At 43.3% G+C, this 27,855-nt stretch overlaps 2 protein-coding genes across 3 annotated transcripts in view; one reads left to right on the forward strand and one right to left on the reverse strand.

Annotated features, from left to right (window-relative positions):
* Window positions 1-27,855, forward strand: part of ttll1 (tubulin tyrosine ligase-like family, member 1) — a 917,975-nt gene that overhangs the window by 511,757 nt on the left and 378,363 nt on the right. The gene's annotated exons all lie outside the window — the stretch shown is intronic.
* Window positions 1,110-27,855, reverse strand: part of LOC108942346 (periphilin-1-like) — a 39,343-nt gene continuing 12,597 nt past the window's right edge. For both annotated transcript variants that reach the window (XM_018765651.2, XM_018765650.2), the window contains exons 6-11: window positions 27,140-27,315; window positions 24,485-24,523; window positions 9,408-9,481; window positions 9,076-9,189; window positions 7,690-7,851; window positions 1,110-1,738 (exon numbers count right to left, since the gene is read on the reverse strand). In XM_018765651.2, coding sequence (XP_018621167.1) covers window positions 1,544-1,738; window positions 7,690-7,851; window positions 9,076-9,189; window positions 9,408-9,481; window positions 24,485-24,523; window positions 27,140-27,315 — 760 coding nt within the window. In that variant the 3' untranslated portion in view covers window positions 1,110-1,543. The remainder of the gene's footprint in view (window positions 1,739-7,689; window positions 7,852-9,075; window positions 9,190-9,407; window positions 9,482-24,484; window positions 24,524-27,139; window positions 27,316-27,855) is intronic.

Raw genomic sequence — 27,855 nt, forward strand, 5'->3', positions numbered from 1 at the left:
TGAGGTGGACAACTGGGGAGAAGTTTAGGAGGAAGAGAACAAGACCAATCTTGTACACGTGCCCATGCTACAGAGAACCAGGTGTCAGTCCCAGCCTCAGCAGGTTAAGTTCTCCAGTGACATTGTGGAGAAGTTTGGCATGACTGCAAGTGTGGTTTCAGAGCTCCAGCTCAAAGCTAAAATGACCATCTACTTAGAACTTTCAAACAGGAAGCAAACACTGAATCTGATGTGAGAGGCAAGGTAAAGCTGGGTAAGAGTAACACAGTCTCAACACTCCAAGCCAGCGTATGTTTGCATAGGTAGGAAAAGCACTGTTAAGTCGAATGCTGTACATCAACTTCGAATAAATGTAAATATCAGTCCGTTAACCACTCGGGTGGCTACCATGGTAAGGGACGGTGCACGAGTAGTTTACCATTGCTGCCTTCCACACAGGCCTTTGGACTGTGGATACAGAGAATATGCACACTGAACTGGATTTAAAGCTATGGCTGAATGCGCAACTCAGCCACCGTGAGACATTAGCACTATCTGCTGTACCGTGGTACCACCAAGACAAACAGTAACTCAGAAATAAGTGATCTTATCTTTCCAGAACAGTAAATGACAAATTTGTCAAATCACTCTATAGTGTTATTACCCTTCTAGAAAGTTCTATGCATTTTATCACTACAGGTGTTAAACTTTACCTTTGCCACTTTAGAACTGGTTTTACTTCATGGCTTATAATTATTATAGCTGATAGAGAGTCATGAGATTTCTGAAGAGCATTCATTATATGAGGGAGGCCTGAATATTATATACATGGTATATATATCAAACACAAAGTAAAGAGCCACAATTTGGGAGAAAGCGGAATGATAAATAATTACGAACCATTACTTAGCTGATGGGACCATTTCAGGGTAAGTTTGTTTCTCAAGTATTCAACAGCAGGGAAATGATTTCAAACTGGGTCCTTCTTTTGTAAGATACTGATTCGAAGCCCTGGAGCACTTGCTGTACCACCATACTACCTCCTGCCCCAGATACTTATGCAGTACAACAGGTGGCTTGGTTTTTGGTGAAATCACTACCAATCAGTTCAAACAAGATAAGTATGGTTAATTTATTTTTTCTGTACTCACATCACAATATAAAAATTACACAAGTACGTACGTCAGTTTTGATAGAAACAACAAGTATTAAAACATAGGTGTCAAAATGAAGATTTTGTAAAGGCGATAAATGTAACACATAAAGGTACGGTGGAGACTTCTGATATACTGCAGATAAAGACACAGTTCCAGCCTTCATGGTGTGTGTGTGTCTGTGCACGCGTGTGCATGCATGCACACCTTTATTTTAATGAACAGGTTCAAAAACTGTTGGTTGTCATACTGACAGATGAGGGAGCTGAATGTTGAAGACTGACCTGTATACACAGAGGACCAAACACATGCAAGCTGTTGTTGCTTGAGTTTTTTGGACAGTGCAAATGCAACTGCTGACCATCTGGGAATCTGTCCAGGGAGGGAAGAGGTGACGTGCTGATTCGGACTCACTGGAGGGCCTCTGAATGGAGCACCACCTCATCCAGCTCGGAGATAAAATGCTTGAGATCTTCCAGGCAACGTTCCCGGATCTCACACAGGTTTTCCCTCAAGGGATTCTGCAGCTGCTTCTCCAGGCTTGGGTCCTTGGCGACTAGCATCTTCACTACCATGCCGAAGGTCTCACAGTCCTGCCGGTACACCTGCCGAACATCGATATCTTAAGTCCATTCATTACTTATATTTCAACAACATTGTTCCCAATTACTTCTCACATCTTACGATTGTGTGACTGGAAGTTACACAAATAAAACAAACCAATATAAAGAATGTTAACATTCTGAGTGACGCATCAATGGTACATTTTATATACTGCAAGTAAATTCCCTTTGTTAAATGCTGTACATCATCAACTTCAATAATCGTACTCAGCTTCAAATGCCAAAAAAGCACTCTTTTACAGCACTTCAGTGGACAATGTAGAACAGAAGCTTTTTGCAACCAGATTAGAAATCAGAGTAAATAAATAAGTCTGCAGAAAATAATGCAGTGTTGACTGGTGTAGAAACAAAACTTATTTTCTTCCTGCCCCACATTTACATTGTGAACACTGTCCGGCAGTGTCTGAATGGTACCTTTTCAAATATCCTCACTCAGCTTGTACGACAGACCCTTCAGATTGCCTTACTCTGAAAAATGCCAACTTAGAACTTTCAACAGAGTTCGATTTCAATTCATTTTTATAGAAAGCTTTTCTCACACAGTAACAGAGTGCTGAAGCATAAGACAAAGAAACAAGACAGTCGACTACATACTAAAGTAATACAATATACATGCATTTATTAATGCTATAAGTATGCCTACTGTCCACAGAGGAAAGGAATAAAAAAAAAGTCTCAAAAATCAAGGGATTTAAAAAATAAAAAGAAAAAAAACCCTCTGGGGGTCCAAGTGCAAGTGGCTGCCCAGCATTCCTGACTAAAAAAAACACTAAAGTCAATATTTTTTCAAGTCACTTAACCAGCTTTAGAGCCAACTTTTTACTGGAGTAAAACAAGATACTGACATGTGCAAACTGATGAATTCCACCATGTGCTTATCTGTTACCTTTCAGTTATTCACACACACAGGAATGAAAAAAAGTGGCAATGTTTTTAAAAAAAAATTTAAAAAAAAAAAAAGTTACCAGGACAAGCTGAATGTTTTTGTAGGGAAAAAGCCGGATTCCAGTGGGTTTTGTCCACAATTCTGTTGGGGAGTGGAGGAGGGAAGGAATCAATGAGCAAAACCAAGAAATCCAGGTGCCATAGGAATCACCCCAGACCAAGGGTGTGTTGACATGGGGACACTGGGTGAGACATGCCCAGCAGGGCAAGGGGATAGGACTTATGCTGTTAGATTTACATGGGTTCCCACAATATGTCACAGAAAAGAAAAAAAAAAAAAAACACACACAACACTTCCTAAAAATAAAGGAGCTTTGAGCATAAAGCTAATGAACAGCAGTCAAAAAAAAAACAAGCCATGAGAGAAGATTGTCCACTTAAAAAAAACAGTCAATCCAGTAAACTATCTTATAACAGACTCCACTGGGGATACTGAAAAAAAACCAAGAAAGCCTCTCGTCAACAACACTGATTACACTGATTTCCTGGAATACGGTTAGATTCTCGTTCCCTAGGTACATTAGAATGGTAGCTGTAGCGCACAGCCGATGGGAAATCTCCAGCAGCCCATACCAGAACAACCTAACAGTGTCAGTTATCGGTTACAAATAGGACTAACATGACTCTGCAGGGCCTAACTGTTAAATCCTTAATCGGAGGAAGGTGCATGCTTCAAACTGGAACATGTATAAGGGTCCCTGGGCAAACAAGCTTTGGCTCCCAGTACCAATGGAAGACAGGAGGCTCCGATGCCTCTTGGTGCTGTTGAAGTGATCAAGTGACACTGCATGAGAGCGGGCAGCGGCAAAACGCTGGAGGTGATGTGGAGATGGAGGAAATTAATTTCACAAAGGTCGGTGTCATCATGTTTTCATTATTTGAGAAAGAAAACATAACAGAAAACAGAGTCAGTGGTAATTTTGACACATGAAGAAAATAGAGAAGGGCCACATGAAAATGAGATGTTTCTAATTAAGACCCACAAAAAGGAATGAATCCAGAAAATAAACTATGCTCACAGTAGGGGGGGGGGGGGGGGGGGGGTTTACAAAGGCCACCCCCCTAGATTCGTAATCTGTTGTAAATATGCTCCAACGTGATACAGCGCAGTACACTAGCAAAGACCTTGGTCCAGGGGAAGCCCAACTCTGCTGCAGTGGGAACACACTGTGACTTGGGGGCACATGTACCAAGCAGCACACTGCTAATAGCAGCCATTAGGGTAGGTATAATTATCGGGGGGGCTTCATTAAAACATCCCAGAGAGGAAAATCAGACCCAACAGACAAAGGAAGCTTATGGCAGGAGTAGGGGGCGAAAGAGCAAGTAACTCGGTATGGTGAAACATATGAGGTGAAGAACGTCAGGAAGAAACATCCATTATGTGGGATCCTACACAAATATTAATGGTTGCCATCTCAGTGTTTGGGGTCTTTCGCTAGTGAATGGTTGACTCAAGACTGGGATGGTTTGTGGGTGGGCTCAAGTGTATTCACCCTGACACCATAGACGATGGAGCAGACAGTTTCTGTTGCCTGATAAAAGGATAAAGCATTCTTCCCATCCAGAAATTGTCCACTCAGCTCAAACACCCACAGTTCCCATTATGAAGGTAAGAGCTTAATCAAAAGAGTGTATTACAGTTTTTACTTCTTCTAAAGTAAATATTTCCCTTCCTTTCTACGATGAACAGTACATTATTAAATTAGAGCTGGATTACAAAGGAAAGCTTTTGCCCGCATTTCATGGACCAATCCAGCAATATTTTCAAAAAATGTGCATGACTCATTTAACTTTCAAAAACAAATTTTTGGGTACATTTTACTGAACCCAGTAACTGTATGCTTCCCTTACCTTTTCACTGTACTGCACATACACATATGTTTAAGGTTATGAACACTCACTAGTAAGTTGATCTGGATAAAATGTCTGCTGGCTAAACAAAAGTAAATAGGAACACGGAACCACATGGTTTCCCATGACTTTGTGGGGCACAACGTTAACATTCTCCAAACTGAAGCCGATGACAAGCAGAGCAGAGAGATGTGTGTGAGGCAGGAGGAAGAGCCTCACCCAGACGGGTTGTATTTATAACCGAGTTGAGAATGCAGAAGAGTAACACCCCCCCCAACCATCACTTAACCAAACAGGAAGGGCGATATGAACATTTGCGTGCTCTTTGTTTTGTTTGCTCGTGGGTTGTGTGTGTCTGTTCCACTGTGGGACCAGAGAGCTGATCTCCAGGTTTGATACCGGAGGGCCACACAGAAAGAGCTGATGCCTGGGATGAAGGGCCTGGTTCAGACGTTGGTGTGCAGGGAGAAGGGGGGCCGACTCTGGGCAGGAAGGCCCTTTTAATAGCGTGGATACAGAGCGCTGACGTTTAAATAGAGGCCCAAAGGTCTGTAAAACATTACACATACAAGACCTACATTCTTTACGCAACGGCCACTAGTATGAACACGGAGCCAGGCGGGGGGTCCCCAGTAACAAGGAAAGAGGGAATAATTATCTGAGGACTGGTACGCATTATGGAGCATTAAAAGCAACAGTAAGTATTTAATCACTCCAATTGCTAAGCTAACAATTCAGCACAGGCACTGAGAGGCTGAGTGGATGTTTGCTTTGTGCTCATTAAACATGACTTAACTCACTTAGCCATCTTTTCCAGCCACTTAAACCATTCTGTCGGCAAACCCTTCCTGACTTTAAATCCGAACATTAAGGATCTCACACTGTATGGCTATGAAAATCTTTCCATTTGCAAAAACAAGCACAAAATGACATCAGCTCAGAGAAGCAAACTCGTCATGATTAGGGCCAACTGCTGTGATGCTAAGAGAAAGGCCTTCACTGAGGACAAAGCGTGTGACTGACTGTCTGTCGGCGAGGGTCTCGTATGAGCCATCAGGGCAGAACTTTGCTCAGCAAAGAAAGGGGAAATGAGTGGGCAGATAAGTAGCGCCATTAGCATCCAGGAGAGGAATGTGGGCACAAAGATGAAACACAACAGTGGAAAGAACAAAAACCCACTTTACTGGCTTCAGGACTTACTAGGGTCCAGTCACTATATAGGTTATCAAAACATTACACATCGAGAAGATAAGTGCCTGCGTACTATGGACACGAACAGACTAATTACAAAGTTAAAACAGGTCTTTAAAAGCCCTGATTTCATGTCAACTGTTAAAATGATTAAAAAGAGAAAGAGCTAACCCATATTAGTATGTCTTTTAAATTAAACAAGACACAATAAACTTCCCTCAAAAGAGAACAGCTTGCTTTAACCACCACCTCAATGACTGAAATATTAACAATTGAAACAGCTAAATTGTCGTTTCCCAACATTACAACATTTACATTTCATGTTCAGCATATTCACAGCACATACATCATGTATACTGGAACTTGAAGTACCTGTACGCCATTGAGCGCTGTTAGTGTCTTTTAAAACAGCACAACAGCTCAATTCTTAGTGTTTTGCTTTAGGTTCTACAAAGCAAAGCAGGTCTGGGGGTTTTCATTTTACTCATGTTTATCTGACTGTGGTCACGATCTGCACTGACTGCCACGGAGGAACAGCACCTGGGGGGCTCTGAATACACAGGGGGTTGCAAACATCCTCATCACCCACCACACAAGCTCAACAACTCAGCATTCGGTGACAACTCACTATGCAATTAGACAGGCATGGAGAGCCCGGAAACTGAAAACCAAGGTCACACGCACCCAAACAAGCTTCACTTTCTATCCTTTACATCAATCTATCACAACTTTTAGGATAGGCAAAATATGGAAACACTAAGACAGTGTTCCAAAGAGAGCAGAAAGTCTAAACCTGGACATCTAAGTTATGACATGTACATCTATTCTTTTAGCAGATGCTTTTCTCCAAAGTGATGTACACATCAGAGAACAAAAGAAAAAGTGCAATTACATCAACATGTCAGCTTCTCATCGAGAAGAGAAAGGGACAAAAAGCGACAAAGGTGGTTTTCGGCCAGCGCAAATCAGAGCCGCCTGACTGTCACTGCCAGTGCTGGTATAGAGACCCCCCATGTTATGGAAAGTCTGGTCACTAAAGCAAGCACATGCAACTTTATGACAAGGCAGCAGTGCGATAGATGGTCAGACTGGATTGAAGGAGGAGAGAGACCACAGAAGAACTAGTCTGGGGTGCAACAGGGTCAGTGACGGACACTGGTTTTTGTGGCTTTTATAGCTGAGATTTGCAGTCACATTAGCAACACACAAGACCGAAGCAGACTGTCTGTTGGGTAACATTATTCACATATACAGCCAGTCCTCGAGGTATGAAGGGGTTCCGTTCCACTGACCTTATCATAGGTCCACTTTGTCATTTTGCAAACCCCCTTATACTAGATTATGTAAACCATAAGAATACATCAACTATCAATGTGTATGAATACTACACATTGTATCAGGGCTTTGCTGCATATTTTCTAAATTAATTTCACACATCATTTAGGCTAGAAAACTAGTATAGAATAATAATATATGTGCAGTACATTTTTAGACTGCACTATTATTTTTCATTTCTAAATCAGTTTAAGTTTTTTTTCCCCACCTCTAGAATACTCATGTTTTTTTTGCTTGTTGCTATTTTAAATAATAAGTAACTTCAATGGAATCACCAACAAAACGTTCTGTACATAAAACATTTTTGTAAACAAAATCCAATGTCTGACAGACACACCGACAGTCATTAAGACATACGGGTACCTTGTGGCAGCATGACCAACCAATGTTAGAACAACAAACGGAGCGTTCCTGTTAAATGTTAAAACCAAACACCGGAACTCAAAAATAATATATAATAACGTTGATGGTATAGCCATCATAAGTATGTCTTGCCCTAAGAAGCACACATCGTAAGTCCAGGATTGTGATGCTTCATCTACGTTGTGTGTTACAGAGCTGAATCGCACTCAAAAGAGTATGGCTGTATGTGATACTGCACTCCATACCTTTTCTATCTCCCGAGCCTTAGTGGCAATGGCTTGAGAACGCCGTTCATGAAAATCGCTCTTGATCCTTGCATCTTCATCTTCGGCAGCCAGTGGTGCTTCCTGCTCTACCTCCTGCTGGCGGACCTCCTCCTGAGGAGGGGAGGTGCGGCTCGGCTCGTGCTGCGAAAGGAGAGAAGAGAAGGCCACACGGGCCTGAGAATGCACTGACAGAACTGCATTCACCACACTCTAAAACCAATGTGTGCTCCATGCAACTATGAGGGAAAGTTGCTCAAATAAAATGAATTTTTCTTCTGTCTGTTTTCTTCACAGTGCATGACAATCATTGCAATGGCTGTTTTCCAAAGACCTAGTAAGCACTGGATTTCTTTCCCCCAAAACTCATGTGTTGTACAGCTGTCTACATGAAAAAGCAGTGTCCATCTGTGAGTCTACCAGGTCTAATGTTCTTAGTACCATAAAAGCCATTTTATATGTGAGCTGTCTGGAAGGGAAAATAAACATTGCTTTCATCTGTGGAGATGTATTTATCTACATACAGGACCATCCTATCACATCCCTTGTTGTTTTTTATTGATTTAAAACTTAAACAAGATTTTACAAGTACCAGATGTTGTACCAGTTACGCCGTTCTAATTCAAAACAACTGCACTGTAACAGTACTGTATGCAGCAACTTAAATCATAACCTTTTTTTGAAACTGCAGTTCAGTACACGAGGCTGGACAAAGACACCCAAATGCAGCAGGGGCTTAAAAAGAAACCCAATTCAAAAAAGCAGCAGCACGGATACATGTGGGAAAATGGCAGCATATTCCATTTCAAAACCAACCAAAATGAAAGGGTTACATTTACTGGCTTCAATACTACTATACTACAGTCTAACACTAGATAAATTAAGCATAACTCAGAGGACAGCATCAACCTGGTCTTTGGTTCTCACATGATGAAAACAGAGACAAAGCATGGAGGAGGCTTTCATTCTCAACAGTACTGAAATTCAAAATACATTACTGTGGACAAAAAGCACAATGGATCATGGGAGGGGACAGCGGGTAGCATAGTGGTTAGAGCTACTCCCTTTGGACACAAAGGTCGCAGGTCTGAATCTCACCTCCAGCAGTAGTACCCTTGAGCAAGGTACTTAATCCTGAAATTGTTCCAGTAAATTTACCCAGGTGTATAATTGGGTAAATAACTAAGTAGCTTAACATTGTAAGTCGCTTTGGAGAAAAGGGTTAACTAAATGAATAAATGTAAATGGGAGGGCATTGGGGTAGGCCCTATAAAGAACATGAGGAAGCTAGTCTTAATTAAAGGTGCATGACCGTGGATATGAAGGTGATTTCATGAAATATTACTTCTGTGTGGAGGGGACACTTACAAATTCCTCAGGAGCCTCACAGCCATCACTGGGCTCCAGTGGTTTGTCTGTCTTTTCACTCGGCACCTCTGCTGGATGGGGATCTGAAACCCGACTGCTTTTATCCACGCTTACCTGGTGAAAAACACAAAAAGCTGAAATGCTTTACACATCTATACAGCTTATATGGAAAGAGAAAGACAAGCAACCAAATTTTGGAATCCTAATCAAGGTCAGCTTTTTAAGTAGACATACAAGATATGGTGCTGGAAAGAACGGGAGACTTGTGCAGTGTCACAGTCTTTACAGTACTAAATAGTGATGTCTGGATCAACAGCCTAAGTGGAGCTCACCTTGGATGTTGAAGTGGAGCTCTGAGGGGATCCATCTCGAGAAGTTGCTGAATAGCTGGAGGGTCGGTCTTTCTCTGCACAGAGGAGAGGGATCAAATCATCACAGCCAACAGTGACAATGCCTTCAAGTTAGAACTCCAAACAAAGGTAAACTAACTGGGAAAAACTTCACGGCTGTTGTCAACAACATGGTCAAGATGGTACGTGTCCGAGTTACTCCAAATGGCTAGAGGGTGAAGGTGACTGAAGAAAGCCGAGCTACGAATTTAGAGGTAAATACACACGTCCTTTAAGGGGGCCTGACACAAGGGACAGTGAACATACGGCACAAAGAGGATGTGAAATTGCACTGCTTGCCATTTGCTTTTCCCTGTGTAATGCTAACAGCTGCTGATCTGGTGAGATCAAACTGGGCTCAAATAGTGCTCAGAAGGCTCCAATCTGTCCATAAAAATATATACATATATATGTGTATATATATGGCTGAGCTGGAGACGCTTTTTTAAAATTTACTTTTGGGATCTCCCAATGGCCAATCCTTGATCAGGACCTTGTCACGGCGGAAGGGCTAGCATGATCTAGGAATCTCTAAAGCAAAATCGTGGGGAGCAGTACCTTCCTGGTAGGGTCTCCAATGGCGACCAGGTCTAGAGTGAAGATGAAGACTAACACGATCCAAAAACCCCCATGAAAAAAGTAAACAAGACAACGTTTACCCTCCCCAGAATAGGGTCACCGAGACCTACCCCTGGAGCCAGGCCTGGGGGTAGTGTTCCTAGGCGACCGTCTGGTGGCCAGACGGCCCACATAACCTGGCCGGGTTGAGCCCGAAAAGGCAACGTGGGGAAGCCTTGCGGGCCCACCACCCACAAGGTCCAATATGGGGGTCGGGTGCAATGCCTTTTAGGCAGCAGGAGGGGGAGGGGGAGGGGTGGCGGCAGCACATGGCATCATGGCCCCTCATGGCAGAAACTGCCTCTTGGCACGCGGAATATAACCTCACTGGAGGGAAGGAGCTGGAACTGGTGCAGGAGGTTGAGAGAAACTAACTAGATATACTTGGACTCACCTCCACTCACAGTGTCGGCTCTAGAACCAAACTTCAGGATATGGAGTGGTCTATCTCCCACTCAGGAGTTGCACAGGGTAAGAGGCACCAGGCAGGTGTGGGGATACTCACAAGCCCCCGGCTGGCTGCCATACAGTTGGAGTTTGCCCCGGTGGATAAGAGGGTCACCTCAACGCGACTTAAGGTCGGAGAGAGGAAAACTTTGACTGTTGTGTGCGCTTACGCACCATATAGCAGCTCCTAGTATTCAACTTTCTTGGAGAGACTGGGTGGGGTTCTGGACAGGGCCCCACCTACAGACTCCATAGTCCTGCTGGGGGACTTCAACGCTCACACTGGCAATGAATAGGAAATCCGGAGTGGGGTTACTGGAAAGAACAGCTTGCCCGATCTAAACCCGAATGTTGAAATGTCATTCGATTTCTGTGCTAACCATACTTTGTCCATAATTATCACCATGTTCAAACACATAGATGCTTATAAATGTATTTGGTACCAGAGCTCCTTGGGCTAAAGGTTAAGGACTCTGTAGCCGTATCATCTGATTTGAGGCCTTATGTTCTGGAAACTCAGGTGAAGAGAGGTGCTGAGCTGTCAGTTGATCACCATCTGGTGGTGAGCTGTATTAGATGGTGAGCTGGATCAAATGGCAGGGAAACCTCATGGACAGACCTCGTAGACCCAAGTGCATAGTGAGGGGATACGCTGGGAACGACTGTCGGAGGATCCTGTCCGGAATGATTTTAACTCCCACCTTCGTGAGAACTTCTCCCATGTCCTGGAGGAGGTAGGGGACATGAAGTCCGAATGGAACCTTTTCAAAATCTCCATTGTGGAGGCAGCCAGGAGCATCTGCTTGTTGGTGCCAGTCACAGCAGCAACCCAAGAACTCACTGGGTGGACAGTGGTGCTGAGGGGAAACTGTCAAGCTGAAGGAAGAGGACTTTAGGGCCTGGTTGGCTCTGGGGACTCCTGACTCAGCAGACAGGTACTGGCAGGCATAAAAAGCAGCAGCAGCTGCAGTTGCAGAAGCAAAATCCAGAGCATGGGAGGAGTTTGGCGAGACCATGGAAAAAGACTTTTGGTCGGCCTCAAAGAGATTCCGGAGACCCATCCGGCGGCTCAGGAGGGGTTAGAGGAGCTTCGCCCAAGTTGTGCTCAGCAAAGGTGGAAAAACTCTGACCTCAAAGGAGGACATTGTCCAGAGGTGGAAGGAGCACCTTCAGGAACTCCTAAACCCAAGTGATATGCCTTCCTTACAGGAGTCAGGGCCAGAGGCTTCCAGGGTATCAGAGTCCATTTCCCTGGTGGAAGTCACTGAGGCAGTTGGAAAGCCCCACAGTGACAAAGCACCGGGGGGGTGGACGAGATTCGCCTGGAACTGCTTAAGGCCCTGGATATTGTGGGGCCGTCATGGCTGACACCCCTCTGCAATCTTGCATGAACCTCGGGGACAGTGCCTTTCGATTTGTAAACTGGGGTGGAAGTCCCTATCTTTAAGAAAGGGGACCAGAGAGTGTGTTCCAACTATCGGGGTATCACAATTCTCAGCCTCCCTGGAAAAGTTAATGCCAGGGTGCTGGAAAGGAGGATCCGGCCGATAGTTGAACCTCTGAAGTGGAACAATGCGGATTCTGCCCTGGCTGTGGAACAGCGGATCAGCTTTTTACCGTCTCACTGATAATTGAGGGGGCAAGGGTGTTCGCTAATCCAGTCTACATGTGTTTCATGGACTCGGAGAAGGCCTATGACCAGGTTCCCCGTGAAATTCTGTGGGAAGTTCTTCAGACGTATAGGGTGCCGGGGCCACTACTGTGTCCCATTCGGTCTCCGTACACATGGAGCGAGAGCTGTGTCCACATACTGGACATTAAGTCAAGCCCAGCAGAGCCAAGCTAAAACCAGTACAAAGCACAGGCATCTAGCACATTTCAAGAGCAGCTTTCTCCCATGTGCTTGTGATGGGAAGTTGGGGTGCATTTAAGGGTCGTCATAAAGACCTTCAAAAGTATTACTTTGCTTTTACTTGTCTTGAATTGAAAGCTTGATTTAAAGCTTATAACACTTGGACAGATGCAAAAATGCTACCGAGAAGAACCTGGACTCAGTCTTACATTATCAACAGAAAATGTCCCAGCAAATAAAAAGCAACACAAAGAAAGCAGAAGGGAGGGAGGAGGAATTTCCTCTCAGAGTATGTTTACACTCCATGAATGCATGTGAAGTCAGTCCTCTGAACCACCTGATGGTTCTGTAGGAAAAAGGCAAAGCTGCAGCACTGGCAGAACCTGACTGACTAAACTGTCAAAATGACCTATGTAAGGGGTGGACGTGTTTAAAATGCAGTCACATGTTACAGAGAAACTCATGAGCGATTCTGCAACTCATGGTACTACTGTGAAGGACAAGCAAATAAAACAAATAGCTCCAAAAGAAACTAATCAGTAATTAAAACAATGCCTCTTGGAGTGGAGTGTGCGTCTTTCCAAATGACCACATAAACATACCAACTCGTACCATTACATTACAGTCATGCGCTGCTTAATGATGTTTCACTTAATGACTGACCGCATATACGACGGTCACATAAGATTATAATGGAGCTGAAAAATTACTGACTAGCCACGTCATTGCGCAACGTGTTACGTGTTTGTGGTGGTTCTGGTGTAAACAAACCTACTGTGCTGGCAGTCGTATAGAAGTATAGCACATACAATTACGTACAGTACATAATACTTGATAATGATAATAAACACCTATGTTACTGGCTTATACATTTCCTTACTGTACTTTTATTTTAGAGTGAACTCCTACTCATAAAAAAAGTTTACTGTAAAACGCTATATGTTTTTTTAAGCCTGATGATTCATCATGTGTGGTGTCTTTAGCTAATTGTTTTACCAATATAAAACTATACATGATGATTATTATTATTATTTTTTTTAATCTCTAAATGCCTACAAAACAGAGGTACTTTTAGTGGGTGGTGATGCCAAATCTCTTGACACAATCATGCCAATCTTTACCACAAATGGTATAAGCTTCAAGCGTATAGATTGTGTCAAAGATTTCAGTGTCTTGCTGGATGGAAAGCTGTCATTTTTATCTCATGGAAATGCTTTGACTAAGTCATGCATCCTTCAGTTGAGAAACATAGCTAAATTAAGGCAATTCTTATGTAGGCAGGATGTTGAGAAACTGGTTCATGCTTTTGCTTCAAGCAGGCTGTACTATTGCAATGCTTTACTATCAGGTTGTCCATACCAGACTGTATTCAGGCTACAGTTGGTACAAAATGCTGCTGGGAGAATTGTCACTAGACCTAGGGAGTAGAACCATATAACATCGGTACTGAAATCACTGCATTGACTCCTGGTTACATTTAGAGTTGATCACAAAATCTTGCTTTTGGCCTATAAGGCAATACATGGCATTGCTTCAGCGTACCTTTGTGAGATTATCGATTCTTATATCCCAGGATGATATCTTTGTTCAAAGGATGCAGGTTACCTTAAAGTACCTGTGATCAATAAAACCTCAGTAGGAGCCTTTAGCTATAGAGCACCTAAACTGTGGAATAGTCTACCAGTTACTGTCAGAAATGTCCCGTCTTTTTCAGTTTTCAAATCCAAACTAAAGACTTACATGTTCACTTGGGCATATCACCATGGAATTAAATTCCAATTGGCTGTGTTTCTGTTTTTCCCACCTCTGTATCAAAACATATTAAACTAATTTTTTAAAGTAATAAATTAACAATTTCTTCTTGTTGATCATTGTTTTCCTACAATAAGACCTGAGGAGGCCAGCCAGTCATTAGAGAAGCAACCCATGCTGACTGAAGGTGACCAACTGCCATGATGAACGAGACATACCTTGCTGAAATGGGAAATCAAGATACCATACAGCAACAATGCCCCTGTTACCTGTAACCTGACTTAGAAGTCCTATTTATGACCATCAAAGTCTTCTACGGTAAGCGAGCCGTGCGACTTCGCCATCTCTGGAGACCTGGGTGCTCTCATTGCTACAGTAACCTGGTCTATCCTCACCTGCCAAACCTTCTATCTTGGTTTACTTTCTCCATGGGACTCTGGAACTGCCAGACAACTCAGTCATACCTGCAGCACCCTCCACTAACTATTCCTTTTCTCACACCTCTCGTTCCTCCGGCAGAGATGGAGGCATAGGCCTGGTCATCTCTCCCCGGTGGGAATACGCTATTCTTCCTCTTCACTTGCATGAACTGTCCTCATGTGAATGGCATGCTGTTTCTATCACTGCCCCAATCACTCTTGTTGTGGTTGTTCTTTATCCTCTCTGTTACTCCGCTGCATGTCTCTGACCACTTCTTCATTTCCTCTCAACCCTGCCTCACCACTAACTCCTCACCTATTTCTGGTCCCGTTGTCACCTTTCGCCGCAACTTAAAATCTCTTTCACCTTCCTGCTTTGCCTCTGCTACTCTAGCTGCTCTCCCTTCTGCTGCGCAATTCTCCGATCTATTTACAGATGATGCCACTAACGCTTTCCTCTCTGCCCTATCCTCCTCCCTCGGTTCTCTCTGTCCCGTCTTCTAGACCAGCATGCCCTATTGCTACCCCATGGCTGTCTGATACGTTACGTGCTAACAGGACCAAACTGCGGGCTGCAGAGCGAAGATGGCGTAAATCCAAAATGCCATCGGACCTGGATGCCTACCAGTCACTCTTAGCTGCTTTTCAATCTGCTGTCTCTTCAGCTAAAACCTTCTTCCACAACAAAATACAGTCTGCATCTAAAAAAAAACCAGACTCTTTGCGATCTTCTCCCTTCTGTGCCTCCCACCACCTCCTCCTCCTCCCTCTTCTCTCATTGCTGACGACTTTGCTTTGTTTTTCTGAGACAAAGTCAAAGCAATCACTGACAAGTTCTCAGCATCAACCTGCTTGGTTCATGCTGGACCTCCCTGCGAAGCTATCGTCTCCAATTTGAAGCCGCTCTCCAAATCAGAAATCTCTGACCTCATGATACTGCGCAGAGCCACCACCTGCTCGCTTGACCCAATCCCATCGTCACTTGTACAGAACATTTTACTGCAACTCTCCACCTTCATCAACTCCTCGCTCTCTTCTGGCTGTTTCACAACTGCTTTCAAAACCGCTCTAATTTCACCTCTGTTAAAAAAACCCTCCCTGGATCCCAATCTGGTTGAAAATTACAGACCCGTCTCTCTCCTCTCCTTCCCGTCTAAAACCCCAGAATGGGCGGCCTGTGATCAACTGTCTGATTTCGTCACCCAGAACTGTCTCCTCGATGGTTATCAGTCTGGTTTCAAAGTTGGTCACTTCACGGAGATGGCCCTTCTGGCGGTGTCTGATGCTCTCCAAGCCACTAGAGCCGCCTCCCTCTCCTCGGTCCTCATCTTCCTCAATCTGTCTGCGGCATTCAACACAGTCAACCACCGGATTCTACTCTCCTATCTTAACCAGCTTGGGATCAAAGGTGTGGCACTAAGATGGTTTGAGTCCTACTTATCTGACAGATCACATCAAGTGGTCTGGCAGAGCTCTCGTTGTTCTTCTCTGCCTCTCTCAACCAGTGTCCCACAGGGCTCGATATTAGGTCCTCTCCTTTTCTCCATCTACACCTCCTCCCTCAGTCTGGTCATAGCCTTCCATGGATTCAAATACCACTGCTATGCTGATGATACTCAGCTCTTCCTCTCCTTTCCACCTGGTGCATCAGACATCTCCGCATGCATTGCTGCCTGCCTGTTGGACATCTCTTCATGGATGTCTGATCATCACCTCCAATTTAACCTCTCCAAAACAGAGATTCTTTAACTCCCAGCTGGCCTGTCCTCCTGTCACGACCTGTCGATCAAACTGGACAACTCACTCATTTCGCTTACCTCCTTGGGAGTAACGACTGATGCGATTCTGTCTTTCTCTCAGCACATCAAAGCCACAACCCGGTCCTGCAGATACATCCTGCATAATATCCGTAGCATCCGTCCCTACCTCACAATTGACTCTGCCAAACTATCTGTCCAGGCCATGATGACTTCCCATCTGGACTACTGCAACTCTCCTGTGTGGCCTTCCGGCTACTGCCATCAAACCTCTGCAGCTTCTACAAAATGCTGCTGCATGAGTTGTGCTTGATTTGCCGAAACGTTCCCACGTATCTCCTCTTCTCATTTCTCTGCACTGCCCGAATCAAATTCAAGACCCTGGTTATTGTCTGTAAATGCATCAATAGAACTGCTCCCAGCTATTTACAGGTCTTGATCAACTGCTACACCCCAGCTAGACCCCTTCGCTAAAACCACTATTAGAAGACAGTAGGTGCCAGGGTTCTCATCACCCCTGTGTCCACCAGGAAGGAAATGGGTTGAATAGAGACCATCAATTGTATCATCAGGTCTGATGTGGGGCACCAGGTAAGGGCGGTGACGAGAACCACTATTAGAAAACAGGAGGTGCAGGGGTTCCCACAAATGGAAACCAGATCCGCATCATGGGAGCATCAGGAAGAACACAAAGCCTGAAAGAAACAGACCCACTGCCCGTGGGAATGACAAAAGACACTGCTGTGAATAACCATTCATTTCTCCTTAATGACCACTGTCTGGTGAACCTGCTGGGTTGAGACCTGCTTGCAAAGCTCGGTGTGACTGTCTGTGAAGGAAGAGTACCAACATCACATCTCCAGTATTGGGACAGTTTTCTCAGGAGGTGTTATCGCAATACACTGCTTGGCTGCTGGACAATGACACGCTGTTGCGAGGCAAGGTGCCTCCCAGTATGACACAGCCCACAAGGTTGCACTGCATGGCACATTTCTTTGCGAAGAAACTGCAGAGGATCGACAAGAGCAACGGGAGTTCCTGGCAAACAAACTTGAGAAAGAGACAATCATTCTGTCTCATTTGCTCCTGACAAAGGACCACGCTGCAGCCTCTGTTGTTCTGATTCCAGCCCAAAACAGTGGTACGAAGGGGATTCAGCACCACATATATCACTGGGGAAGACAGGAAGCTTAGACTGGAAAGATTTGGGGACCTGGGTACAAACTTCTTGTGTGAGGGAAAACTGGGTCCGGGTGGAAGACGGTAGATGGGTATCTCAAGATGGGGAGGTGCAGAGATACAAAATTCAGAGTGAGGCTGAAGTGAGTAGGAAAGTAGTAGGATCGTTTGTGGAAGTAGGGGAAGAATTAGAGGAGGGGAAGACAATCTGAGTGGTTAAATGAAATTCCAGACGTTTTGTGGTCCCAGGGAAACAATGACTACAGGGAAATAAAAACAGCAGCTCCACTGACGGTGCATCTAAAATCTAGTTTTCGACCGCAGAACGCGCAGTACCCTTTGTTAAGGGAAGCTGAGGAAGGTATTGCGCAGGTACATGAAGATTTAGTCAAACGAGGTGCTGTAAAGGAAATAGACTACTCATCTGTAAATTCACCTATCCTATCAGTAAAGGAAGCAGAGGGGTCCTGGAGGTTTGTATAGGACCTAAAGGGAGTGAAGGAAGCAATACAGGCAAGAGCTCCGATTGTTCCGAATCCTACCACCATTTTGTCCTCAATTCCTCCCAATGCTGTCATAGATCTAGCAAATGCTTTTTTTCTCGATCCCTGTTCACCCTGACTCATAATACTGGTTTGCTTTTATTTTCAGGGGGAAGCACTGGATGTGGACGGTGATGCCGCAGGGGTACACCAAGGCACCCAGCGTGTATGGTCAGGTGCTGTCAAAAAATCTGGAAAGGTTTGTCGCACCCCATGGAAGTGCAGTATGTTGATGACCTGCTTTTGTGTTCAGAAACTAAGCTAACTTGTGAAGCAGATACTTGAGCACTCCTAGTCTATCCAGCTGAAAATGGCCACAAAGAGTCCAAAAGGAATTTGCAAGTGGTTAAACAACATGTGAATTACTTAGGACATGTCCTAACCCCATCAGGTCATTCTTTGGGAATGAAACGAACACAATCAATATTGGAGATTCCAAAACCTGCAACCGAATCAAATACTGTCTGTCCTGGGCACGACTGGATATTGTTGCCTACAGATCCAGGACTAGGCACAAAGAGTTCACGCATTACTTGACATGATACATGATAAAGGCCTTTCTCTGACAGGTGGACTGATATGGACAGGCGAAGGAGAAGTTGCTTTGACTGACTTGAAGCAAGCCCTGACGGTTGCCCCAATGTTGGAGATTCCTAACTACACCAAGCCATTTGAGCTGTATGTGGATAAGAAAAGAGGGTTCATGTTTGCAGTGCTAACACAGGATCATGTCTGGTCGCATATTACTCAAAGCATTTGGCTGTAGTTGGATTTGCATTCCCAGCATGCTTGAGGGCCACGGCAGCCACAGTGGAAGCCATATTGTCCTGTGCAGACTTGGTGCAGATGCGTGAGTTGGTAGTCACAGTGCCCCATGCAGTACACGGAATCCTTATGCAAGGATGTACAACTCATCTGACCTCGGCATGGGTGACCCACTACCAGAACGTGTTAACTTTAGCACATTTCTTTAGAGAGGTGTTTGACTCTGAATCCCGCCTCGCTGTTGCCCACAGAGATGGACAGCGAAAGCCACAGCTGTTTGGAGGTGCTGGAGGTGAAAACTAAGCCATGACCTGACTTGAGTGACATTCTGCTCAAGGGCAGATTAAAAACATTTGCAGATGGGGGTTCCTTGCAACTGCCAGATGGTAGCCCTTCTACGTCTTACACAGCGGTCTCTGCTCAGCGGAACCTACTGGAGGGTGCTCAGATACCCAGCATGTAGTCTGCACAAGTAGCTGAATTGTATACCTTAACAAGAGCCTGTGTGTTGGCAGAAAATTCAACAGCTACCATTTACACTGAGTCTTGGTATGCTTTTGGGGTTTGCCATGACCATGGAGTGCTGTGGAGACAGCGTGGGTTTCATACTAGTTCTGAGAGCCCATACAACATTATTGGTCGAAAATTTGTCGTCAGCCCTCGTTGCCCTAGCAAGTGGCGGTAGTAAAGTGCCAGGCACACACAAGGCAAGATGATCCAGTGGGCAAGGGTAATGCGGCAGCAGACAAGTGGGCAAAAGAGGCCGCATTATCTCCTTAGGCCCCTGTTATAAGACTGATTGTAGTTCAGGAGGACCAAAGTGCTCTGCCTAATGACATGTTCTTAATTCAGTCAGGTGCATCTACAACAGAGGATGGGACGAGGAACTGTTGGAAAGAATGGAATCGTCCAACACACCACAAGTAACAAACCTTTTCTTCCTTGCAGTGCTTATCCGGGAATGGCTAAGGCAGCCCATGGCCTGGACCATGCCTTGCAAGATGCCATAGTGGCAAGTGTCTTGTCCCTGGCTCAACGCACTGCTTACTGTTTTAACAGTGCAACATGGGAGAACTCACAGACAGCTGGAACCATCTTCTTACGAGGTTCTGATAGGTCATCCAATGCCAGCCCCCATGCCAGGTGGTTGTGTAGCATTAGAAACTGCAGATGGTGATTTATTGTCTTATCTTACAGGGCTGAAAAGGAGTCTGAGCGCAGTCCACCAACAAGTTCAAGATTGCTGGAGGATACCGGATGCCGGTGCTGACCCGCTAACTGCGCTGACACCCCTTGACTGGGTCCTGGTTCAAAACCTGGGGAGAAAGCACTGGAACCAACCATGGTGGAGAGGCCCCTATCAAGTGTTGCTGTCTACCCCGCATGCTGTTAAGGTCAAAGGCATTGACTCTTGGACTCATCTGTCACATTATAGGAGAATGAACACCCTGTTGTCATCATGACTCTGGTGGTTCTCGTTTGGACTTGTCTGAGCCTGACCACAGTGGGAGTTGACGCTGACCACCATTTGCAAGTGTGGTGCAAAAATATGTTCAAATACTTAATATTGTTCTAGTGTGATGTAAAAGTTAAGATATTCAGAAAATGTATGCCTTCTAACGCAATGGAGAAATGTTGATAGAAGAAACGACAAAGAAAGTTTAACTTTTAGGATGCGTCCCGACAAACTTCTTAATCAGGGACAAATTCTTTGGAGAATAGAATAGATCACTCCTGCGTTGGACGCAAGAGAAGTTTCTAAAGCGTTGCCATGTCTTCAGACGACCTATGGTATGAGATTGCAAATAAAAGGAAGCAATGCAAACCAATCAGGATGACATCCAGCTGTCTGGGGCTCTCCCATTGGCCGATGTTGTCGTGAAAGGTCTCTACATGTGAGTGTTTTGTACGGATCTCCTGCAGCTGATCGGTTCTAGAGAAGGAAATATAATTCTTTCACACGCTCAATAAAAATAAATTGGACTGAATTGAATATGCTGTGTTACACCAGCAGCAGCGTCATAAATCTTGTGTTTACCGCATCTCTCGACAGCATGAAGGCTATACCATCTAGGTTTACATTTAGGTACACTGTGATATTCGCACAATGATGAAATTGCCTAACGACGCATTTCTCAGAATGTATCCCCGTCGTTAAGCGACGCATGTATGTACTGTGTGTGTCCCCCCCCGGCTCCTTTGATGCACACTCCATACAACAGACCAAAAACTGCTTATGGAATGAATTCAAAAACCACATATGTTGCACCATATATAAATCCAAAGCATATAAAAATCCCTTTAGACCACCCAGAGCTTCTGCTACATGGCACAAGCAACATTCCAAAAAGTACTTCCAGATTTATAATTATAGGTACCCATTTCATTTGCTCCCAGCACAAGTGATCATCCCTTTTTATTCAAGCAGTCTGCTTATTCCATTAGATAGAAAAATCATGATATTGGTCATGTAAAAACAAATAAGTACTTTTCACAAAGACATGTGAAAGATGCCACTAAATAAGAATGTGTTATTTGTTGTACAGCAGTAAGGCAACCAGTTTCAGTGTGAACTTTCTACAACGAAGAGTACAAGGAAAGCAATGACGTAGCTCTTTAAAAGGCAAACACTGAAATACTGAACTATTTTACCTTGAACACACACCGAAGTTCTACAAGTAGAAAGAATAAGGTTACTCGTGACATAACCAGCCCCCTCTTTTCCTCACCAGACAAATTTACATAAAGGATGCTTCGGGGGAATAAGCTTGTTTTTTTTTTTTATTCTGAAGGAGGAGAGCGATGATTAACCCATCATGACAAACAACTGACGCATGGTGAGGCGCAGCAAGTCGATACAGCAACGGTAAGCTTAGCATCATCATACCCCTTCCCTGTGGCATGGCTGGACACGGCTGCGCAACGCGGCCCGATCCTTCTCACTTCACTGAACAACAGACAACTATGTTGTGCCGCATATTTAACAAATCTTTTCTTAGCATACATGTTTAATGCAATAGTTTGATAAATCTGTGCATCTGCTACAACTGCATGTTTAATAAATCTGTGTTCAATCCAACTTTTGCAAAAATCCACGTTAGACAAAGAACAGAAGTGTGATCAGCAGAGCATTTCATTTCACAGAAAGATCTTAACAGGAAGGAAACATCCATCCACCCAATTTCAATAGCTGCTTGCCCAGAGCAGGAACATGGTGGTCTGGAGCCCACCCTGGAAGCATTGGATGAAAGGCTGGGGGGATACACCCTAGTCCATCGTCAAGTGTATAAGAAAACATGATCATAAACTGTAAATGTAAATATCAATGAAGAGGACATAAAGTGAAATTACTGAAAATATTTTCCATAAATCACAGTGCAAATAAGGTTGACACTTAGAAGCAAAATGCTTATGAAGATTTTCACCAAAATATAGACTAAAAAAAAATCACCTTTTTGGATGGAAGAGAAAATTACAAATTGACCATCATAATTTTGTTACCAGATGCTGCTACAATAATATTTCATAAAGACTCCTTGTAAACACTCAGTTGATACTTTTGTTTACATGGAAACAAGTAAAGTCCTTATTAATTTTTATCACATCCTTCATGGGTTCCTATGTGCAAAAATCCTGCCCACAAAAACAATGAAACCGCTACCCTGGCAGCACTACAAGGCAATATCTCATTAATATGATCCATCTGTAGATCACTAATTAAAGAATTCACGAAACGGAGCTCTGAGGTGCTTCGTTACAATTAGAGCAGTAATGAGTAAGAGCCTTCCCACCAGGTGCCTGGGGGAGGCACTGCAGGTCAGTAACTGGGAGGCTACAGGGAGCCACTGGGTACCTTGTGGCAGTAAGATGGGTGCTCAGTACTGCCATGAATTTAGTTTACAAGGGAAAGACCACAAATTCTAAGAAATATTATCATGAACTGGGCTATGAAATAACACCAATGGCCAATGAGATCTTAATACACAATGTAATTTACAGACATTAATCATGTGCCCATCGACATAGCTAATAAGTGATAAAATGCAAAGAGTAATAAAAGAATAAGCACACAGAAACTATTAAATTTTTCAGAAGTAAAAGTTCCAATTATTTGACAATGCCAATCGCATACAGACAAGACAGACAGCTGCCACACTCTTACATCAGCCACAAATGTAACACCGGGGCTCTGAAATCACTAAAATGAGATCAGAAAAACCTGAAAGTGAATACTCTTGCACATGTCAACATCTGTTCTTCCTGGTAAGACGACACTCTCAGCGCACTTTGAAGTGTTGGTTAATTGCTACGCCAGTCAGGTTTGTGGAGGTGGAAAAACAAGGACACTGATGGCAGTTTTCCCCCACTGCTTCAAAAGAATTGGTACACTCACTCCAAACATCGAGACACCATTAAACCAAAAAAGATTTTTTATCCAGTACTGATCATCTTAGCACCAAATAAAACAATACATAAAGACCTGCTCTTCCGAGACACTTAAAGACTCAACACGGATGTTGTACCAGAGCACCAGTGAATCAGATTTACACATTTTCCCTGGAGCTTCACAGTCCCAACCTTCCTATCTTCTAGTCCTTCCATTATTTTCTGATGGATGCCAACTTTCTCTCCATTAATAGAAAATACTTTGTGATTAAACACAAATTTCAAGTTAACAACATCATATCTGGGACAACAAGATGTATGAACTACCTTGTAAACTTAACTCTTGTTCAGCTAAGCAGAGTGCACCACCAAGGCAGGTAAAGCACAGGAGCTCTATGATCAACATTTAGGGCCCAGAAGCCATTCACATTTTTGATTTTAATTGCCTCAAGCTGTAACCATTACAATAATTTAGGGGAAAATTTCCTTGGACAGTCATTTATATTGTAGCATAGTAACATTGGCTATCTTGCTCTGATAAAGACACAATGCACCTACAAACTCAGGTGAAGAGAAGCATCAACTTGTACAATAAGACCTCAAATAAATCACTAGTATTCCTGATAAGAATCAGGAAACTTGGTACAGAACGCTGAGAGGAAGCCTCAAGGAGGCAAGAAACAAAATGGTACAGCCCACCCCACCCTCATGGACATCCTGGTCTGGGACAGTAGACATAGCCAAAAAACCATAGTGTGTGTCCTGTTCACTTTCAATAAGTAGTTTGGACAGGTGCACAGCAGGAGATCCAAATGCAACTACCTTTCTCAATTAAAGTACCAATGTCTGTCCTGCAATGCTGTTGTACTCAACATTAATTCTTTAGAGGAGTTGGATTAAATCCTTTTTGCATGCTTAAAACTTCTTAAGGTCGAGGTTTCAGTGTTATATGCTTACTGTAAAATACATATGTAGTGTATATTATGATGTTCATAAAAACATGCAATAAATGTAATACATAGTTACAGTTAGGGTCTAGCATGTGAAGTGCCTATAATTTAGTTATTGACCACCAGCACTTAAACACAAGAAAGGTGTAAACGGTGGAAAGTCAGGTTAATGAGGACAGTCCGTCACTCCTACTCAGTTTGCTCGATAACAAATTCATGAAAATACACATGTAAAGAAACAAAAATGAACAAATGGATTTTTTCCATGTTTGAAACTTCGTATCTGTAGTATTCGTAGCATGAGGACTCAGTGCACATCAGTGAAAGAGTGATTCTCACAAGGGTGTACTTACCCAACTCTGCCCTGCCTTGGCTATAAGACTCTTCATATCCTGGAAGCAGAGAAACAGAGGTTCAATACATAGGTAAAAAAGCAAGTCTTAGGCAGTTTTGTTTGGTGTTGCTCTTACAGTATACAATCCATTACAGCACCAACCATTTTCATACACTAGATGCTTTAACTCCCACAAATCCTAATGCTAATAAATGAAAACATAAGATGACAATATAGGATTCTTTCTAATTCACCCTGTCTTTATGAGCTGTTTGACTGGCTTTATTTCTTTAAAGACTGATCACAGGACAGCACTGAAGCCAACCAATTCAGTGGAGCACCAAACAAAATTAATGTACCATACCAAGTACCCGTGCTTATTTCTCCCTGAGAAAGTTTCAGGCTTTGCTCACATAACTATGATTTCTCATGGAGATATGCTGGTCAAAAACTTAATCTCTATTTATTTAAATGGAAGAACATAAAATGGATTCCCAAAAAAAAAAAAAAAAAAAAAAAAAAAAAAAAAAAAAAAAAAGGATGAGCTATAAGAGTGTAACACTAACTCGCTGCAGACCGAATGACTTCTCTGCCTTGGCAGCTACCTCATGTGATCCATGACAGGTCAAAGTAAGAGGAGCGCGAGTGATGTAGTTTTCACTTGTCCCAGTCCACACTAGGTAATAGTACTTGTGCACACTACACACCACACACAAAACCCCTGTATTATTTTTAAAACATTATGTCCAGCATACATGAACTCTTCTGGCACCTTCACAGCCAGGCATAAGACCCACATCTTCAAAATCACTTCTACATTTGCTCCTTTCTCTACATTGCCATCCCATCTCATTATTTATCTTACACTATATTACTCTTGGTTTTTCAATTTACTGTTTTATTGTGTGGTTGTTGTGTAGAATGATGACATTGAAAGTGGTGCCGGCCTCTCACAGCTCACGGGTTATGAGCTCAAAACATGCTTAGTCTGTGTAAAGTCTGCAAGTTCTTGTGCTCATGCGAGTTTCCAAGTGCAATAGAAAGACACAAGGTTCAGGTGAATTGGTGAGGGTAAACTACCTTAGTGTGTTTATGTATGAATGCATGACTGCATTGGGCAAGTGGTTATTGAGAATGTATGGATTCTTTAATTTTACTATAGCTCTTTAAATGATATACACTTGTGCTGCATTTCTCAAACATCTGATTTACAGATTTTCAAAGATACAATTAAACTGCAAAATGCTGGTATTCACCATTTTGTTTTCTAAAATTTCTCTGTTGCTTCCATTTAACCTATGAATAAAGTTGAGGGATTTAGCAGTTTTAAGCAGTTTAATGAAAACTTCCAGTTTCAGCTGAATTCAGTGAACTCCATGTACAAGAGTTACTATTTATATAAAAACGCGCACACACACACACACACACACACACACACACACACACACACACACACACACACACACACACAAAACATGATTACTGCAATCATTTAGTGCTCTGAAAACATTTCTGCTGAGTTTGTTTTAAGGTATCTTTTGCAACAAATCATAGAAAGTCATTTATAATGATGTTGCTTTTGAAGAGAACTCTGCATTTTATCACTAAGTTATAAAGGCATTCTTTTGCTGTTGCAACTTTCAGTACTTTTTTTTTTTTTAAAATGTCTTGCTTTAAGGGTGATCATTATTAGAGATGAGTTGTGAAATATTTGCCTGCACACAAATGACTATGACAACCAATGTGAGCAGGAGAAGCCACACCATACATGGGGGGCATTCTGTTCATCTTCCTTGATGGCTACTGTTTCCAATGCTTGGAGCATATTTTTAATTGAAATATCTGTTCTCATAACGCATTGGAAGAGTTGACAAGTTTTACGTGAATTTTCATATACAAATTACATCTCTTTGTAATTCTAAGGGGGGGCGCGGTGGCGCAGTGGGTCGGACTGGGTCCTGCTCTCCGGTGGGTCTGAGGTTCGAGTCCCGCTTGAGGTGCCTTGTGACGGACTGGCGTCCCGTCCTGTGTGTGTCCCCCTCCCCCTCACGCCCTGAGTTGCCGGGTTAGGCTCCGGTTCCCCGCAACCCCGTATGGGACAAGCGGTTCAGAAAGAGAGTGTGTGTGTGTGTGTGTGTGTGTGTTTTTGTAATTCTGAGGTCTCAGATTCTTCAGCCTTTGTTATACAACAGGAACCTAAACTGTTTATTTAAATTAATAGATTACTCAATTTGTAATGAAGGAAATAACTAAGGAATGAATATATTATGTTTTACCCTCAGTGTTCACTGGAAATAGTGATGGTCAAGAAACAGTTTTCAACATTCTGCTAAACATCAGTCAACATTGGGAGAAAATAATGCATAGCAGGTACTGCTGTGGTTAAGAAAGCAAACCAGTTAAAGAGAGGAGCGGAATTCTTTGTACCTACAAGGGGGGTATTTAAAATCTAAATATCAAGAAAAATATCTGATAACTTAAAACTGAATATCTGACAGAAGTAATGGATGGATAGATGCATGTTAGGAAATAATGTTCCTAACAGAATCAGTTCAAGATAAATTGTTTTAGTGAATGTTCACCTCGGTCTACAAAAGAAAGTTCCCGTCAAGACCATGTGAAACTCATGCCACATAGTACATTTCCTTGTCAACTCTCCTCACAGGAGACTTACTCTTCCTCTGCTGGTTCTGGCAGGAGTAGCTCTTGCTCCGCTCTGGGGAGTAGCTCCTGCTGCTTAGACTGGAACCTGAGCGGCTGTGAGGAGAGGGTGGTACATCTTTCCTGAAAGGGGAGCGTTCTCGATGAGGGGGGAACATCGGTTTTCTCCTGAAGCCGTCCCGGTGATCCCTAAAAAGCAATCCCAAATGCTGCATGTTGAGATGAGTCCTTACTGAGGTCTACAAAAGTAGAGTGGGCAAGTTGGGGAAGAACACACACACACACCTAAATTAAATAATGAAAAAGAAAAAAAAAAAAATTCAAGTTTCTTATGCAATTTGGTATATATGGACATTACATGAAGAACCACGTGGGCCACTCAGGTCTGGTCTTTCCAAAGGTAGAAATGAATCTGTGGCAGGTAGATGAGAAGCTACAGGTCCAGCCACCTGAAAGCCAGTCAACCGTATGGCATAAAATGCACCCCAAGACTCCCAGGTTTAGATCTCAATGCAGGATCCACCCAAACCCAAATTCTGGCCAGGGGTGCAGACAAACTGCTAATCTACAGTCTAGGCTACACAACAATCATGATCACACCACAGTGGGCCCATTAGATCTTATTTCAGATTAGACCACATCTTCATTCCCCGTAGCTTTGTTTATACGGTCAGATTAGACCCATTGTGCTCTGGACCAGTATATTAACAAAAGACTTTCAAAAGATAC

This window comes from Scleropages formosus, chromosome 5, assembly GCF_900964775.1.
Source record: "Scleropages formosus chromosome 5, fSclFor1.1, whole genome shotgun sequence".
NCBI lineage: Eukaryota > Metazoa > Chordata > Actinopteri > Osteoglossiformes > Osteoglossidae > Scleropages > Scleropages formosus.